The 17651-nt window shown below is 39.0% G+C and overlaps 1 protein-coding gene across 12 annotated transcripts in view; it reads right to left on the minus strand.

Moving 5' to 3' along the window:
- The window catches only part of ptprt (protein tyrosine phosphatase receptor type T), a 412332-nt gene that overhangs the window by 94095 nt on the left and 300586 nt on the right, over positions 1-17651 (minus strand). For 8 of the 12 annotated variants that reach the window (XM_035943149.2, XM_035943147.2, XM_035943144.2 and 5 more), the window contains one exon: positions 1892-2046. In XM_035943149.2, the coding sequence (XP_035799042.1) occupies positions 1892-2046 (155 nt within the window). Of the gene's footprint in view, positions 1-1891; positions 2047-15703; positions 15734-17651 lie in introns of all 12 variants that reach the window. The other 4 variants (XM_035943148.2, XM_035943146.2, XM_023298798.3 and 1 more) reach the window with 2 other exon arrangements.

Genomic DNA, 17651 nt, shown 5'->3' on the forward strand with positions numbered 1-17651 from the left:
GTACAGCACCTTGAATTAGCAGTTTTTGTGATGTAGAAAGCTGTATTAATCAAATTTTCTTAGTGGCATGGCCTCATGACCCATCATAGAGAATTAAGAGCTGTAGGAGTGATTGGAAAGTCAAGACTGTGATGATATACACTGTCTTTAAAAGTGGATATACATTTTTGTTCACATATGTATCTCCATATCTTCAGAGTATCCCACCATCATGGCTTTGATCTTGCCAGACCCCGATAAATAAAAATATATCAGCATGTTTTGCTGAGATACATGTAAAAATATCACAATTTCATAATGCAAAACACGTTATCATATCAAATGATGGAAGATCAGGTTTAGCCCAGACTGTTGACTATTGACTGTCGACAGCATGTGGAACAGAGCCGTGAAGTAAATCTACTAAAATTACCTTGAAAATACCACAGCTATAACCAACAAACTGATGAATAGAATCAACAGTGACACAGAAAAAGAGACTGAATCTATTTTTTTGTCTCTGAATCACATGGCATATTTGTAGCTTCTAGAAAGTTTTGGCATATTTTTACTATCTATCCAAGGCCGACGACAAAAATACCAAAGTCTGGTGCCTGTTTCCTTTCCAACCATAGTTTCACATATGCCTAAAATCTAGGTAAAGAGAAACAATTTGAATGCTGAAACCATATTTTGCCCCGAGCAAGGTCTAGTTTATTCTACCTAGAAGCAAAAAACAATCCATAACCTATTAAATAACCATTACTTTATCCTATATCCAATGGCCTTCGTATAAATACTCCAAACACTTCCACATACTCCTAATAATAGATTAACAGACTAACATGTGTAGTCAGATCTTGGATGGAAGACGTATGTCCAATTTGTCAAATAATACAAGTTAATCAAACACTGAAGGTCAAGTAGAACATTTGCATCTGTATGTTGGAAACATCTAAAGAAACGGTCCAACGAGTCTGTCTGAATGCAAATAACTCTCAAAGTTTGAATCATTGCAGCTGCATCACACAGGTGGGTAAGGTCCAGAGAGAAGTGCTCTGCTCTAAAGTGTTTCCAATGCAAAAACATTATTGTACGTCAGAACTGCAGCGTGGACAGTTAGAGGGAGAGTGCAGGCAATTACGGCTGGCATTAGCTTGCTACTTAGTCCCTCTCCAGCACCTCTGGCTTTCAGTGGCCAAGCGCTCCCTAAAGGCCAGCTTGGCATTTTCAAGAGAAAAATGCCGTCCTGAGAGGTCCTGTCTAATTACGCCACACACACACACACACACACACACACACACACACACACGCTTGCATGCACACATAGTTTTGCAAAGAGATGGGAATATGCACCCACAAATGCAGGCCTGCTAACGTTTATAGCACTGCAGCATCTGAAATTTTTAGTGCAATATGCATACATGGACTCCACTTGAATGCATATGAGGCACCGGGGAAGAGAAATAGAACAGAGTTGAAAATGATTACAACAGCACTAAATAAGATGGGAGTTAGTGAAGCAGCACAACACACTGCTGTTATTGGTGAAAGACGACCATATGGAGGGTTTTATTATAAAATAAGATGTCCACTATTTGAATAAATGATGTGACAAAATGATTAATGACACCGAGACTTGGTATAACCACATCTTCAAGTGGAGACAAGGGCAAATATGAACTGTACAACGTGAAACTAAACTTAAATCAGCTAACAAAAAAAGGTGAATTATTTTAGCCTACATTGCTGTATTCTTTTTTTTTCTTTCATTACTGCACTCCTACAGCATGATAATCTTCTGCAAATATATTCTCGGTTATATATAGCTCCAAACAGTATATCCTCTTGTGTACCTCCATGACGGTGCCATCTATAGTTGGTACATTTCAGATGAACATTCTCGACTTACTGAACCCGTTGAGGTCCTGGTTGGAGGTGGAGAAGGGGTCGTCTTTGTGCAGGGTGCTGACTTTAGTGGTGCTCTTGTCGGCCGTGGTGACCGGACCCATCTCCCTCTGCTGAGTGGAGCTGCTGGCGGTTTCCTTCTGCTTCTTCGCCAACTTCCTACAGTGGTACGAACATGCACAGGTATATTTACATATACAGACATGTAGGCAAGTGCGTGAATACACATGCAAGACATGCAAACACGAAACCAACGTCACCGTCAGGGAGGTGACTAATGGTGAACACAGCAAGCTAAAGAAAATCTTGTTTCTTTATAACATTTCAGAACACAGAAGAGTCAGAAATACATAAAATGAATCAATAAAGTGGGTTTAACCATTTTGTTTAGAATCTGTTTATAGGGTTGGAAGCCATATGTTGCTGTTATGTGTCAGTGGTACAATGTGGATTTATGGAAATGTTTAGATTTATAGGGCTGTTTAAAAATCATTTTTGTTGCCATTTGGTCATTATAAAAAAAAACATATTTTTGAGTCTAAAAGATGAAGAAAAGGCTCATGTGCTTAACAAGCTGCACATTTTCAGGACAAAGTTGCTTCACTTTTTAAAAATACTGTTCTTTTAGCATGTCCTTGCCAGGTGTCCTGAAATTCTAGCCTTGGGAGAAAAAAAGGGACAACATTAGAAAAATCTTCAAAAGATCATGTCAGGTCTTTAAGTGGTGATCCCTCTTTGAATATTTCTTCTCTATGTCATGCAGTACCTCATTCATTGGCATCACATTCCATTATTATAGTAAAATAACTTGTACCACGTCAGTCACAGTGTCTAAAATGGATTTTTCCAACAATTTGTGTCACATATCAATTATCAATTATAGCCGCTGACAGAGCTGACTAAGTACTTTTGCATAACCTTTTGTTTTCAAGCTTTAAGCTAATGTCCACATCCACTAGACTTAAACTGCATGCTTCATTTCCAGGATGATTCATATTCTATGTGACTAACAAGGAGAAATATTTCTGTCACCCCATAATTGTTTGTTGTAAAGGGATTAGAAATTAAAAGGAAAGGTAGATATTTTTTTTCTGCAGAGCAATTAGAGCAAATAAAGGACAGGTTATATGATTCAATGGAGACTGGTTGACATTCAGAACTCCAGGAACATGTGGGTGGACTCCACATCGGCTATATATAATTGTAAGTGTAGCTGTGTAGCGGCTGCTGATGAGACGTCCCTCGAGTGCAGTTTTATCCTTTGATTTTTTTTCCCTTTCGCTCTTCACACACCACAACACCCATCTGTTGGCCATTTTGCGTCGACTATTTTGAGTTTTACCTGAACCTTCAGTTTTAGGTCCACCGAGAGACCAGATGGCAACAGTAACAGCGAGGCCATTACAAATCTGACAACGTCCAGCGGATTCACCGGAGCTCGCACGAGTATCAAGAAAAAGCAGATTTTTACTGTCATATATCTCCTCAAAACTCCCATGAACCTGAAAATACTAGAAGCGATAATTAGCGCTCTTCATTTTAATACGAATGTGACACACTGTTCGCCACATGCGAGGATTTTCAAGTCCCACGGTGCACCTTGAATGAACCATGTCTCATGTTTTGAAGCTTGACTCATCTCTATATGAGGAAACCGGAGCTGGAGCATCACCTGGACTAGACAGCTGTGTCCACATCGTGTCCACATTCCCAGACTCGCTGTTTCATAAGAGGCCCAGACGGCTTGTCATGTCTTTCAAGGGTCTTTCATAAGTGGCTAAAAAAAAATGCAGGAACCTGAATTTTAATGGGAAAAAAATGGTTTATTCTTTGCAGCCTTCAGGATCTTAACTATCTGTTGTGTGTAGATGTTCTGTTTGACGGAGAATCCAGGCAATATGTATGAAATTGTTCAGTCAGGGAATATGAAAATCAGAAAAAAAAAACTGGATTCACCCCTGCAGGGATGTTGCTTTGTAGCAGCTGCTCAGGATTCTAGAAGTTGTAAAATTATTCAAGAATACAAGGAAGCAGTTGGTGTCTAGTCTGAAGTCTAGATGGTAACGGAGTGGACGACGAATGTGCAGGAAAACAGTTTAAAAAACTGAGCTGCAGACACATTCATTCGCAGTAATGTAACCAAAATGATGCCATTGGTAGTTGATGCAACCCCTACGTCTACTTCCTTGTCATTGGAATTTATTTCTGTCTGGACAAACCATTCTAAAAGCTGGGATGTGGTGCACTACTCTCACAGAAATCCCCTTGTTTCCTCACCAGTCATTAACTCGTCCATCTTATTGTCCAGACATCTCAAATTGCCCCATGATGGTAGAGGAGAGATACAGCTCATATCAGCTCTTCTCCATCTATCTGTGTTATCTGCACCCAGATCCCTCATCCTCCGATTGATTGTGGATGGGATCTGTATTGTTGTTGTACTGGTGGCCATCAGCTAGTCGCTGGTGTAAACAACGCAAGATACTGGGCAACAGTGGTGGTGTGAAATGACAGAAGTGAAAAGACAAAGAAGTCTCCTAACCAGCATGTTCAGAGGTGACGTACTGTGGCTCATATTGCATGACATTAAACTAGTATTTCTAGTAGTTTAATGCAAAAAAAAAAAAAAACGGCAAGAAATGAATAAAGAACAAGCCATTTATCTGTGCTAGTGGTTTGAATATGTTATTAATCATATGGCAGTTAAATTAAAACCGATGCCACTGGTGGTATTTACACTTTGACTTGGAAACTTTGGACTTTTCAGGATATTGAGGACCATCCAAGTGCACCATTGGGTTTAATCTAACTAAGAGGAAGGTTGAGCTCTATCTAAATGATTATTTAAACTTGAATGGCACAAAGTTCAGCAGGATATTGGGAACTCAGTATAGAGTGATACATTTAAAATTCTGCAGATGAGAAACCATAACCTTTAGAATGCACTTTTAGATCCACTTTAATTTGAAATGGTAGCTACAAATGATTGTATAAAATAAAGCTGCACTACTTTGTTTCCCTTCTCACATGTTGTATTAACAGTGGTATACTTCAGTAGTCAAGACATGCATCATCTGTAATTTGGAGCTGATATGTAACTATAATAACTGAGATTTAGATTTCAATTAAAAGCATCCAAGCACATAATAAATCAGTCCATTTTTTTTCATTTGTTTTGGGACAAAGCTTGATGAGAAAAACCTGCTAATTACTTTATCAGATTCTACGAGCTTTCTGGGTTGTATTTGAAATACGGGTTGTGCAATAAAGGAAAATACAAGAATGACACTGACAACCTTGGCATTGTCTCTGCTGAAACTACTTTGAAATGTTTCATAAGACTTAAGACTTTAAATTGAAAATCATTTCTAACAAAATCAAATAAATATATCAGGATGCGTTTTTTTTCTTTGCCTGTGGAGACTTTTTTTGTTTGTTTTTTTAAATAGCTGACAACAACAACTCCTAGGTTTAATAGAAAGTTGCTCTTGTTCAAAAGGCCTTGCAGATCGAGAGAATTAGATGAATTCTTCTTTACCAGGTATTTTCCTTTTTTATATGTATTTTGTATTTTTCCACTAAGGGTAACAGAAATATTTTGATCTGCTCATAAACCAGCAGAGTGCAAAGCGCGAAGCAACCTTGAAGAACATTATGCCCTGAAAGCTTTGGGTTCATCTGGGGGTTGCACTGAAATCCAATGAGCACAGTGAGTTTCACTGACTTTCAAAATAGCTACACATGGTTTCTTTAGAAAGATAATAGTTACCTCCTTCACTGCAGCTAACTGTGGTGAAATGGCATCCCTGTGTACTGTACAGAAGGTAATGCCTTATTAGCTGCTGGTGTCTGATCTGATCTGCCTTGTTTCTTCTAATCATTCTCTATGATGTATGCGCAGCACTTTATAGAAAACTCACACTTGTTATGAAATGCAGTCATACACTTAAGAGTTCCATAAACTTTCTTCAGGACCAAGCTTCCTGGGATTTTTCAGGGACTTGACCAGTAATTAACTGGCAAAAAAAACCTGTGGCTCAAGCTTTCTATTAGTCAAGTGAAGGCACATCTGTATACTCACAAAGCCACAGTTACCAGTTAACTGTTTGCTGTTCAAATTTACATCTGGGCTGTCACTTATAGCTGCAAATTGTTGCATACTAGACAGCCTAAAAGCATGCTGAATACCTACTGAATTCATTTGTGCAGAGAGACACAGTTGCACTAACGGCAAAAAAACCCAATTATTTTTCTCTACTGGTAACTTTTGGACTATAGTAAAATCATACACTGTATAAAAAAAGATGCACAAACCCTCCCATAGACTTTCTAAACCACATATTTAAAGCTCACAGTAGTGTGAATAGCGACACAGTTAATTATGCTTATCTTTAAACCTTAATAGAATTTAAACAATTGAGTTATATAAAAATTAACTCCCTGTACAGTTGTCATGAACAAAGAAATTAGTATCAGTATATGTATCATGCTTTAAATGAGTTTATTTCTGCTGTAAAGTTCATCATTTTAACATGGAGGTCTATGGGGATTGACTCACTTTTTGGAGAAAGCCTCTACTGGCCATTTCCGGAACTGCAGAATCATTTTTAAGTTTGATTTTATAGCCCCTTGTGTAAAAAGTACTGGAATTAACTAGTTTCATGCACACACTGTAACATCTCTCCCTTTGTGTATGTGACCTGTACAACTCCATATGTTATACTGGGTAATGGACATAACCATGGTGGTTGCACTGGATATATAATTCGCCTTGTGCATGCATGGGTCTTCTTTGAGGACTACAGCTTCCACCCACAATCCAAACACATGGAGAGTAGGTTAAGTAAGTCAGTTGCACGCTGACATTCAGCATTTACACATGGCTGGCAAGGAAAAAGTACCGAAATGAATATATATATATATATATATATATATATATATATATATATATATATATATATATATATATATATATATATATAGCCATATTAGTCTTCCCAAAGGTCTATATTGTGTGTTAACTTTCAGTTGAACTCTTGCATAGCTGTAGGAGGCTCTCATTTCCTCTATTACTTTCGGCAAGAACAAAGTTAGCCTGAACTATATCATCACGATGACTACAAGAATAAGTTTCCTTTAAGCTTTGGACACACATGCACTACAAATAGGACTTAATCAAGCTAATCTGGGCCATTCAAAGAGTTTATCACAACTTCTGTTTATTTACCGACTGTTGCACTAAGCTTTCATTGCCATTGATTTTGCATCTTTCAGTTTCAGCATTTGCACTTCATTTAATTATCAGAACGGGATTTGTCTTTACAAAAAAAAAAAAAAGTGTAGCTGCAAAACACTCTTTAGCGATGTGAAAACCCCATGCTCCCCACAAGTTGTCGGAACAGAGTGACCCATTAAACCAAATTTCCCACAGTGTGAACAGACTACGTTTGTTTGCATCAACGCCTTGCGCGGTGGTTTGCAAATGAACAACAGATTTAATATGGGTATCAATACCACAATTTTAAACAGCAAATTTAACTCCAGCTGAGTCATACATAAAATCCATCTTATGTTTCTTCTTCTTCAGTCAACAGATAAACCTCCTCCACAGTCCACCAACACAATTTTCTTATTTAAAGTGCCTGACATCTAGTCACGAATGGCATACAGTGAACCGCGTGTTTGCACGTACAAACATTGGCCATAACGTCGGCAATGTGCGGTTCTGTCCGTGAGCAAACACTTGATCTCCTTGGGATCTGTGTGCTGCATGTGCAGGACGTTCAGTGAGTTTGCCAGTGTGCGAGTGCTACACGTGTCTGTTGTGTTGTGCTCTCGGTCCAGGCTGGGCAGTGAGTGGGTGTGTTTCTCAGTGACTTATCACGAAGCCGCCTAATACGCCTGTTTACATGTGCCTCGGAAAAAAAACAAAAACTGCTCAGCAACTTCAAGAAGCAACGGCTAGGCCAATGCAGATATTATTCAGAATAATACACATATTCACAGCGAATAAACAAGTTTCTCTCAGTGTGTCTAGACTCTAATTTGTCACTACAGCGTGGTGGGCAGTAATATGTAACTTCCAGTTAAGAAATCACAAAGGCAGGTGGCTAAACATAAACTATGAGTCAATAAGTAAATAAACATGTGTATTGTTTAAAATGTGTGGTAACATTACTTGTAAGAGACCACTTAATGCCAAAAAGAAACTGATCTGATCCGTTCAAACAGCTTTTCGGCTTAATTTTATTCCGAAACACATCCAAAATTGTGTTTTCCGGTTCCATTTTCACCAAACAACAGCATCTTGCAGTGTTGACACTTCAGAACATGCTTTTAGAAATAAATAGAAAACAAAAAAAGAGGTATCAAGGATGGATAGTTGTAACTGAAAGGTGAATCTCAGCCAGATGTAAAGGGGACTTCTGTTTGCTGCATCTGATGATAAACAAGCATCTCCTTTCCAGTCTGCTAATACTTTATATTTTTACTGCAGAATCATCCAATATGAACAAAATACCTATGGAGATTATGTTGGTGCTCTTATTTGAGGCTTTGCAAATGTTGGCCTGTCTGTCTGCCTTTATAATGTGACTGTATATAATCCATTGTGCTTGCTGTGCACATTTTTATCTGTGATCTTTGTGTGTTTGTGGATGGTGTGCGTTCGAGCACCGTCGCATTTGCCGAGCCCTCTAAGGGTCAGAAAGCAATAAGCAAGAGGTCAAATGCGGAGGCAACATCTCTTTTCATCCCTATCATTCCACTGGCTCACAGAATACTGGCAATAATATGCGTGTGTGACCGAGGGAGAGAGAGAGAGAGAGGGAGATATGTAGAGATATGAAATTAAAGCAGTAAGCATATTAGCGTGTGAGCGCGTGGGTGCGTCTGGGATCAGATGATGACCTGTACTTGCCCTTGAGTACTTAAGCAATTCAGCCAAGAGACAGAGAAAATGCAAAAAAAAAAAAAAAAAAAAAAAACAACACCAGAAAGATTTGAATCCAGAGACAGAGCAGAGTGGAGCGCAAAAAGTGAACAAGCGGGAAAACAATTCAAGAACATACAAGGAAAAAAAGAAGCAACAACAAGAGGAAGGTGTCAGAAAGAGAAGGGAAGAGCACGAGACCAAAAACAAGGAATGGCCCGACAAAGTTTCTCCCATAATCATTTCCTTCCATCAGCCCCGGATTCAACCTCGCGCTACTCCACACCAATTTATAGGCGACGGAGCCTCAAAACCTTCTGTGTGATTGGAGCTTGGAGTGGCCTATTCCTGGCCTATCTGACTGCACTTTCGCAAAAACATGGGCAGGAGACGAGGAGGAGGAGGTGAGCGAAGAAAGGAAAAGCTGAGATGGAGAGAGCTGGAGAGCAGGAAAATTGGTGAGGAGAGGGTGGAAGGAAGATAAGGGAAGGGAACGAGAAAAGAAAAAAAAATATGGACAAAAGCAGAGACAATGCAACAATGCAGAGGAGGCAGGTGTAATGTGAAAGGTGAAGCAGTGAAAGCAACTTCCGAGATAAGGAAGTCCTTCTCGTTCTCCTCCCCACCGTTTTACTCCACCTCCACCTATCACACATTCATCCCAATAATGGACTCGTTTAAATGATAAATTCCTTGCATATTGTAAGTGGCAATGAGCACGACATAATCCTCCTTTAATGAATGTCACGGCGGCAGTTCATTAAGCACTAAAGTTACCCCGCCGGGTGCCGACCGCGGCGAGAATCATGGACTACTTTGTGCCACCGGCGACGTTAATTGCAGTCTGTTTGATGTGTCGATAATGAGAGATGTGCGGCAGATACGTTGTGTTTTTCTTTTTTGGGGGTTACAAGAGTCGAGCACTTCCTCTGACGGGTTCGAGAGGAGACATTATCACCGAGAGACACGAAACGAGAAGAAATGAAGTGAGGCAAAGCGGCGGCACTTTTGGTGAGGAAAAAATACAGCTTTTTAATTGTTGTTCATGTGATATATTAGGTGTCATGAGCATTTGAAAGGTTCACTTCCAAAATGCCGTGTATCCATTTAGTGGAATTTATTACTGAGGTTCATTGCTCAGTATTTTATATTTTATTTCATATATAAGTTTAGAGGATGCAGCTGTAGGAATCTACGTGCCTCGATTCAAGTTTACTGTTATGCTGCCACTACTAAAATTCTACTGGTTGTCTTCAACTGGTTATTTAAGTAAGAGTTGGTGTAAACATTGTTCAAATGAACAGTATTCATTTCAGGCTTTTAATATTATTAGTATTATCTCTTTAAAATTTGACAGGCAAGTCGCAAATGCCATCACTTAAGATGAAAATAGTACTAGACTTGATCAGTTTTGTGGGGAAAAATGCTTTCGGGATTGATTTGTCAACATTTTTTGTCACTCAAGAAATTATATTCGTAAGGTAGGTGATTAATGTGTCAGTCATCTGTATGTAATTATCTGTAAGTGTGAATAAATAATAATTATAATAATTATAGTAATGATAATTTGTGTCTAGTTTGAATTAAAGTTTGTGAGTCAGGTACACCGAAATTCTTGACATGTATGATAAAATTATCGTGTCAGACCTTTTTATTTCATTCCTGTTTTTTGCTGCTAGAATATAAATTGGTCTAATCAGTATTGAAATAACTTAAACAGTTTACTTAATGTATTTACCATTTACCATTGTTGCTTAGTATTCAGCATCATAGATATTATAGGATAGATGGACGTTGCCGTCTGGTCTGTAAAGACAATGTGGAAGTTTCTTAAACCTGCATTGTTTCTAATAAACAGTAGGGGGCGACTCATCAGATTGCCAAAAGAAATCAGATTGCATAGAAGTCTATAAGTCCATAACACTATATTTTTTCTGCGATTTGTTACATCCACAAACATTTCTCTAATTAGTTCACTGTTTCAATAGCTAGTTTTGCATCCTTTTTAATACAGCATGATGTTCACTTTATACATTTTTGTAACATTCAGAAGAAAAAAGATAAATAGTGTATGTTTAAGGTGAATCAACCTTTTGATTGACAGGTAACTCTCATATTGTTGTGTCCTAGGTCCTATCCACCCCTTGCTTGTTACACCTGGTTTAAAAAGGATACGATTGTGACAGTTAACTGCCAGTCATGAGGTCCACAAACCAATGCATGAGGTCACTTAAACTATATCCATCTTTTATTTATCTTTTGTATACAGTCTATGATGTTCTACAAATATTTCTGAAGCTACAACTATATTGGTGCATATAGCTACAGACAGGAATCACCATTTATAAGTGACTTGTATTGTTCTTTCCTAGAAAGTGATGCAAGCGGAGGGAATTGCATTTATTTTAGTAGACACTTGGCAAGTTAACGGGGCGACCTCAAGGCATCCCATGAAACAAGGGAAACGACATTTGTTTCACTTGTCGAGGGATTGACAGAACTCCCATATTATGGCTAGAATGGCCTCCGCCATTTGGTTGGCAGCTACAGAGCTCAAATATCCTCAAGCCATCCCCAGCCAGCGCTGCAGTCAGACAGGCAGTCAGTCACTTCAGGATGGCAGTAGTAGCTCCAGAGGAGGCTGTAGGCGAAGCCCAAACAAACTTTCATCTGCCTATCACAGGATTTAGAAGCAGACCCAGCAAGGGAAGGAGAGATTGAGGGATATAGGTGAAGAGAGATAAAGGTTGAAAAGACAGAGGGAGACAACACACACACACACACACACACACACACACACACACACACACACACACACAAACACACACACACAGCAGGACTGCAGAGTCTTGTACAAATTTGAACCCCCCTCTCATCTAACAGTAAACATCCTTGGGCTATAACTGTGCATATGTATATGTCAGGAACTGCACGTGTATGTGTAGGTGCAGAAGATCTTTTAAAAAGAATCCTTTCTTTTTTGCTGGCCTTCTCCTTAGTTATTAATTTACAACACATTTGTTAATATAAAATGTGACACTTCTTTCCCCGTTTTATTTCCTTCCATTCCTTATATTGTTTTGCTTATTTTATTCACATTAGAAACCAAACCAAAAAATAAAGAAAGAAAATTATAAGCTGGATTTCAGAGGCTGTTACTGATATTTCTAATTGAAATTAAATCAAAACAAATATACCCTGATACTCATATCTAAGACGCTATAATTTTTAAAGCATTATTATGATGTTTTAGAACATAATAGGGAAGTCTCGATAAGGTTTTTTTTTTAAACCCCTAATCAGTTTCAAGTCATTAATATTTAGTTTCTGTCAATTCCAGCTTTTATTTTCCTGTTTTCCTGGATAACACACACTTAACAAATTAACTATAGTACCCTGTTTCTGTTTAATTCTGTAAGAACCTGAAGAGGCACACAGTTCCATGTTGGCAAGCAGAGAGTACTATGGAGGTTGAGCTAGTAATGGGACACCATGACAAAGTCTTCTGTGAAGCTTAATGGCCTCCGGAGAGTGTGCCTATGAGAAATCACACTGGAATCAAGCAGTATAACATTCCTGTATCTTCACAGATTGTGCATCATCCAGTTTTGTGGCCTTTATCATTTGTAACACTGGCTCAAAACTATTTAACAATTATTCAGTGATCGATTTCTATTACAAATTAATAAACTGGTAACTGAAAATGTTAAATTTCTTATCTGAATTCACGACAGGCTTAGTTTTGTGCTGATACTAATCAATTATAAATCACCCTTATTGGCCCTAATTTCGATCTTAGGATCATTTTTAAAACGTAAACATTTTTGATAATGTTTCCTGGAATCTGCAGCGAAACTGCGGACATATCTGCTACCTAATAACATCAGTGATTACCAGTTATGCCAACATATTATTCTCATTTAAAATCGAGGCTGCAGCTACCATTAAGAGAAGAAACAACAGTTTGCACAGTGGCGGGTGGGGTGGGGGTGCAGTTTCTATAATTGGATAAGGCCTGTCAAGTCAGTTGCATGCGTGTTGTTTTATTTAACATTTTCAAGGTTCAGGACCAGGAATTAATCACCCATGGTTGCACTGTCAAGGGAGAGCCCCACTGTAACTTCCAAAGGGAGAACAGTTGGTGCAAAGGTGCCATGACATGTAAGAGCTCCAATGCTTTTGGAGTATTGTCTTTGGCCACAACATCATAATTGTCACTCCCTCATCCAGCCTGCTCATGAAATCCCACTTCCTACAACTTCTTCCTCCTCCACACAAGGAAACTTAAGCAGGGGTGAAAGTAGTTTTAAATTCTTGCCGGTACTATTACCAAAACCCTCATCTCGCTCTTAATATCTTAACATCGTGGCATGGAGTGCATCCCGGTTTCCCATGTTGGGCATACAACCATTCATTTCTGCTTTTAAATTGTTCATATTGACCCTTTTTCCAAATGGAAGGATAAGCAGGAGGCGTAGCATCATCATCACCTGTGCTTTTTTCTGGGGATCCTGCAACTGCTTCTTTCTCCTGACATGGTGCCTCCTCATCCTGACTCTCAGCTTGCTCTACATCTTTATCACTGGATGTTTTTCTGATTCTCTGTGGTAACCCATCTTCAGTATCCCTGTCTTTTCTTTTAAACATAGTGGTTATTTTCCTATGCATTATTACTTTGACAAAAAAATAAAAAAAATCTTGACTGTTTCGTAGTGCTCCTCTCCGTTTTTATTTAAAATATCTATCTGTCGATGATAACCGTTGTAAATCCTGTTGAAAGTATTTCAGCCAATCACAAGAACGTGTGGAATTTCAGGTGTAATTTATTTGCTCGCCCCGTCCCGTCGCAAGCGGCGCTTGTTGACGTCTATTGACTAGTTGTGGAAAATGTCCCAGTGCAATAAATCAAGCGCACCTATTTGCTATTGGCTGCTATTGGCCATAGCAATCGCTGTATTATGGAAGTAGACACACATGCGCACTCACGTACTGCTGAGTGAACTCTGGTTGATAGCAGGCAGCCGGGCGGCGTACTGGTGGAAGAGCGGCGTACCGCCACCAGATCTTTTGCCGGTACATAGTACCGGACCGTACCGGCTTACTTTCACCCCTGAATTTAAGTTAAAAAGTTGCTGCACTGACAAATTTTAGGAGATTTTGCACTCATTACAGATGTGCTGGAAGCACTGTATCACTTCACAAGAAGACTACTTTAATGTGTACAGTGGCCAACTTTAAATCAGGAAAGGTTTTAGATTTTTTAAGGTACAGTCTAGCAATGTTTTGATTGCACCTCATGTTTGAACATGGTAACTCCTCGACTTCATACTCTACAAGTGCGTGGGAGTTGTGCATTTGTGCAAGATTGTGGTTGTGTGCCTTTTTAACCGTTTAGTATTATTTTGTCTCGACATAAAAGGACATCTGTGGGAGATTAAAAACCACAGTGCATGTTCATTTTCTCTCTGATGAAACAAATTAAACACTGCAGTGAGTGTTAAAAAAACAACAACACAGGGACGGCTGTTGTTTTCTAATTGTGTCAGTTTCTTACTGTTAAGGAGTCATTTCTGGTGGGGTCAAAACAGCCTAAGGGGGGCTATTATAAGGAGGAAATTTAGGCATGTTCCGCTCAGTTAGGACTCTGCTGCAGATTTTGGAGGAAATTTCCTGATGCTTTGAAGACAGCTGGAGAAGCTGGGTTTTTCAGAAATTCTCTGCAGGGATTAACAGGTGAGCTCGGGGCAATAGAGTGCATATGATTGCACAGGTATGCTGGGATGTGTGTGTGTGCGTGTGTGCATGTGTGTGTGTGTGCGTGTGTGTGTGTGTGTGTGTGTGTGTGTGTCTGTACGTGCCTGTGCATGTATGAACAGACAGCTATAATAGCTCCTCATTAGAACTGGTTAATAAGCAGGAAATGGCCACTTGGTGGAGAAGATAACAGTGAATTACATTGACCTTTTAGGGTGAGACACTTTAAGAGACAGACCGTGCAAACAATGCAGATGAAGTCTGACTAGAATTTCCACTTCACCCCCAAACTGCAGCCAGACAATACATACAACATACACTCAGTTACGAAGAGAAGTGTTTTTGCTGTAGAGTGCATTTAGGAACACTGCCATTATTACATCCTGTATTAAAAGAACATGCATAGGAAGTTTAGGGAATACTGTCCAGAACTGCAAAGCTACAGTTATGTCACTGGAACATGTACAAATACTGCATAGTGAGGATGTATCTGTCAAGTAAACTTAGGCTTTTTTTGCCATTATGCACACATACACAATATGCATTTCTAATGAAGTGCTTCTTATCTTCTAATGTTGCTCATATGTTAGTTATGGTAGAAAAAAAGTTGAAAAAGAAAATGCATTTGATTTGAATACTTCTTTTTTTTTTTAGCTAATACTCTTTAACCACTGTTTGCAAAGGGTCATTACTTATAGTTTTGCAACACAACAGTGTGAATAGCATTGTATAACTCAACTGTTTTTGGATTTTCATGTTCAATCACCTTTAGAGTTATTTTTCCCCATCTGCCAGATGACATATTATAACTGCAGGGTTGCTGTTTGTCTACCCAGCATCCACTTTTTGTGTTTAGCAGCTCATCCTGTAAACCTTTGATCATGCAGTGTAAAGAGTCATTTGGCCGGTAACACAAATACATGGTTAAAATGTGGATGCTCTTTGACCAGGGGATGTTTTTTGTCACTTTGGAAGAACTGGACATTCAAGAAGTTACACAGGATGCAAAAGAAAAAAAAAAAAAAAAAAAAAAAACAAGACAGAATTTGAACAGACAAATCAAAAGGTAGTCATTAAGAACAAATACTGGGTTGAGAAAGGAGTCACTCCTGATGTGGAATCTCTACTTACAGGTAATAAGAGTAGGAATAAGCATGTCTTCTGAAGCATGGTGAGGTGAGGCCGATGATGACAACAGAGCAAAACCCAGAAGAAGGACAAACACATTGGATTAGTTCATGGCTTGAATGAGAAATTATTTTTTGACTCCTTGGCATTTTAAACTGATAAACTGCACGTTGTTTAAATTTTATTTCCTGCCGACCTGATACAACCTCTTCTGTTGTTGGTGTGTCCTCATAAGAAAACTTTTGCTGTCTTATATCTTTGTCTCTCTGGATTTTGGACAGTTTGATGATACAGGAAGTTCATCTAGTTCCATATGTTTATCTACATTTTGTCTTTACCTTTTTAGGAAGATAGATAATATTCTACACTTGTCCTGGCAATGTTTAGCTAAAATACTCCCAAGCAAATCAGCTGTGAGGTGATCAGCATTTAATCAACTAAGTGAGCAGAAATGAGGAGCTCCATGAGTTGTGAAATGATCACTTCACTCACCCAAAAAATGACACTCTTTTAATGCAAGATTTACCTGTTGATTGGCTTTTAGAAAGGGAAGGCTTTTAGAATTTTAAACACTTTTCCATCATCTTACACCTTTAGTTTTTGAAGAGCTGTGTTAGTTTTTGGATAAATGTACACATCCTCACTTTTAAGAATAATTTTATGTCCCTTTTTTCAAAGTTTAAGGTTCAGATTAAACTAAATTCAGATTTATGCCTCTGAAAAGGTCTGACCAGACATCGTTCGATTTTTAGTTTGTTTGCAAATGCGTTAGCACCGAGCTCTGGCCTTCATTGATCTACCAGGCTCACATGGGTATTCCATTATCCGTCATCACGTTATGGATTACCAACAGGTCAGTCCTCCTAAACATTTTGCATTCGTTTAATCTGTAGGTTTTCCAATAATACATGAATGCTTAAGTAAAGTCTGTAGGGAAAAATAAAGGTAAATAAAACCACTGATGCCTCCATCACCAACAGGCTGGTCAGCAGACAGATGTGGGATGAAGAGGAGCGAAAGAAAAAGGTAGAAGATGGAACAAATGGAATGGAAGCAAGAAGGAGGAGTCTAGAGTCGGATGAACAGTTGTTGTAATGATTACTGCACAACTTACATTTTTAGGGCTGAGATTTTAACATATTCATTTTGAGTAATGAATTACATAAAACATAACATGTTAAAAATTAATGCATTTAATGGCACCTTTCTCAGTTCCCTAATTTCTGGCACACTGGTAACACTGATGCACACTCCAGCCCAGTAGGTGGCGGTAATGCACCTCTAAAGTCTCTTTGCCAGCCGCGAAGAAGATGCACAGGATGCACTGAGTGATGTCAGTTCACAAGAAAGTTTGTTGACTAGTTATGGAAGGCAAGACTGCATTGAGCTTGTTGGGCAGAAAGCTTTCTTTTACAAATCTTCCCGATGGCAGCTTGGATAAAAGCGTGGCTGTGCGCAAAAAAGAGTTTTCTTATCACCAGAGCACTTCAAGATGCACCACATCTGAATATCACCCGCTTGGTGGGCATGGACTTGCGAGCCACTAGGTGGTCACATGACAGCCCTGGACGCCCTCAGTCCAAAAGATGTGCCGGACCAACATGGCGGCTTGGTCGGGAAAATAGTTTGGCAAAATGTATTTCTGAAAGTGTTTAAAGTGAGAAATAAGCTGCTGAATCTCTCTTCGTTTTAGTTCAGCTACGGCTAGTCAAGATGTTTAACGAAAGTTTTGTGACCTCTGCTCCCCGCACTGCATTTGCATAAAATAGATATGATACTACATTATGCAAATGAGCTCCGGGGTGACGCACCGAAACGCAACCAGCATGCAATGCTGCGTCTCCCATACACAGTGAATGAGATATGAGAAATTGCCGGATCCTGGGGACACATACCAGCAAACAGTGTAGTCACTCCAGAATAGAGCACTTTCCAAGACATGGGAAGTACT

The sequence above is a fragment of the Amphiprion ocellaris genome, chromosome 5 (genome assembly GCF_022539595.1).
Source record: "Amphiprion ocellaris isolate individual 3 ecotype Okinawa chromosome 5, ASM2253959v1, whole genome shotgun sequence".
In the NCBI taxonomy this organism is placed as follows: domain Eukaryota; kingdom Metazoa; phylum Chordata; class Actinopteri; family Pomacentridae; genus Amphiprion; species Amphiprion ocellaris.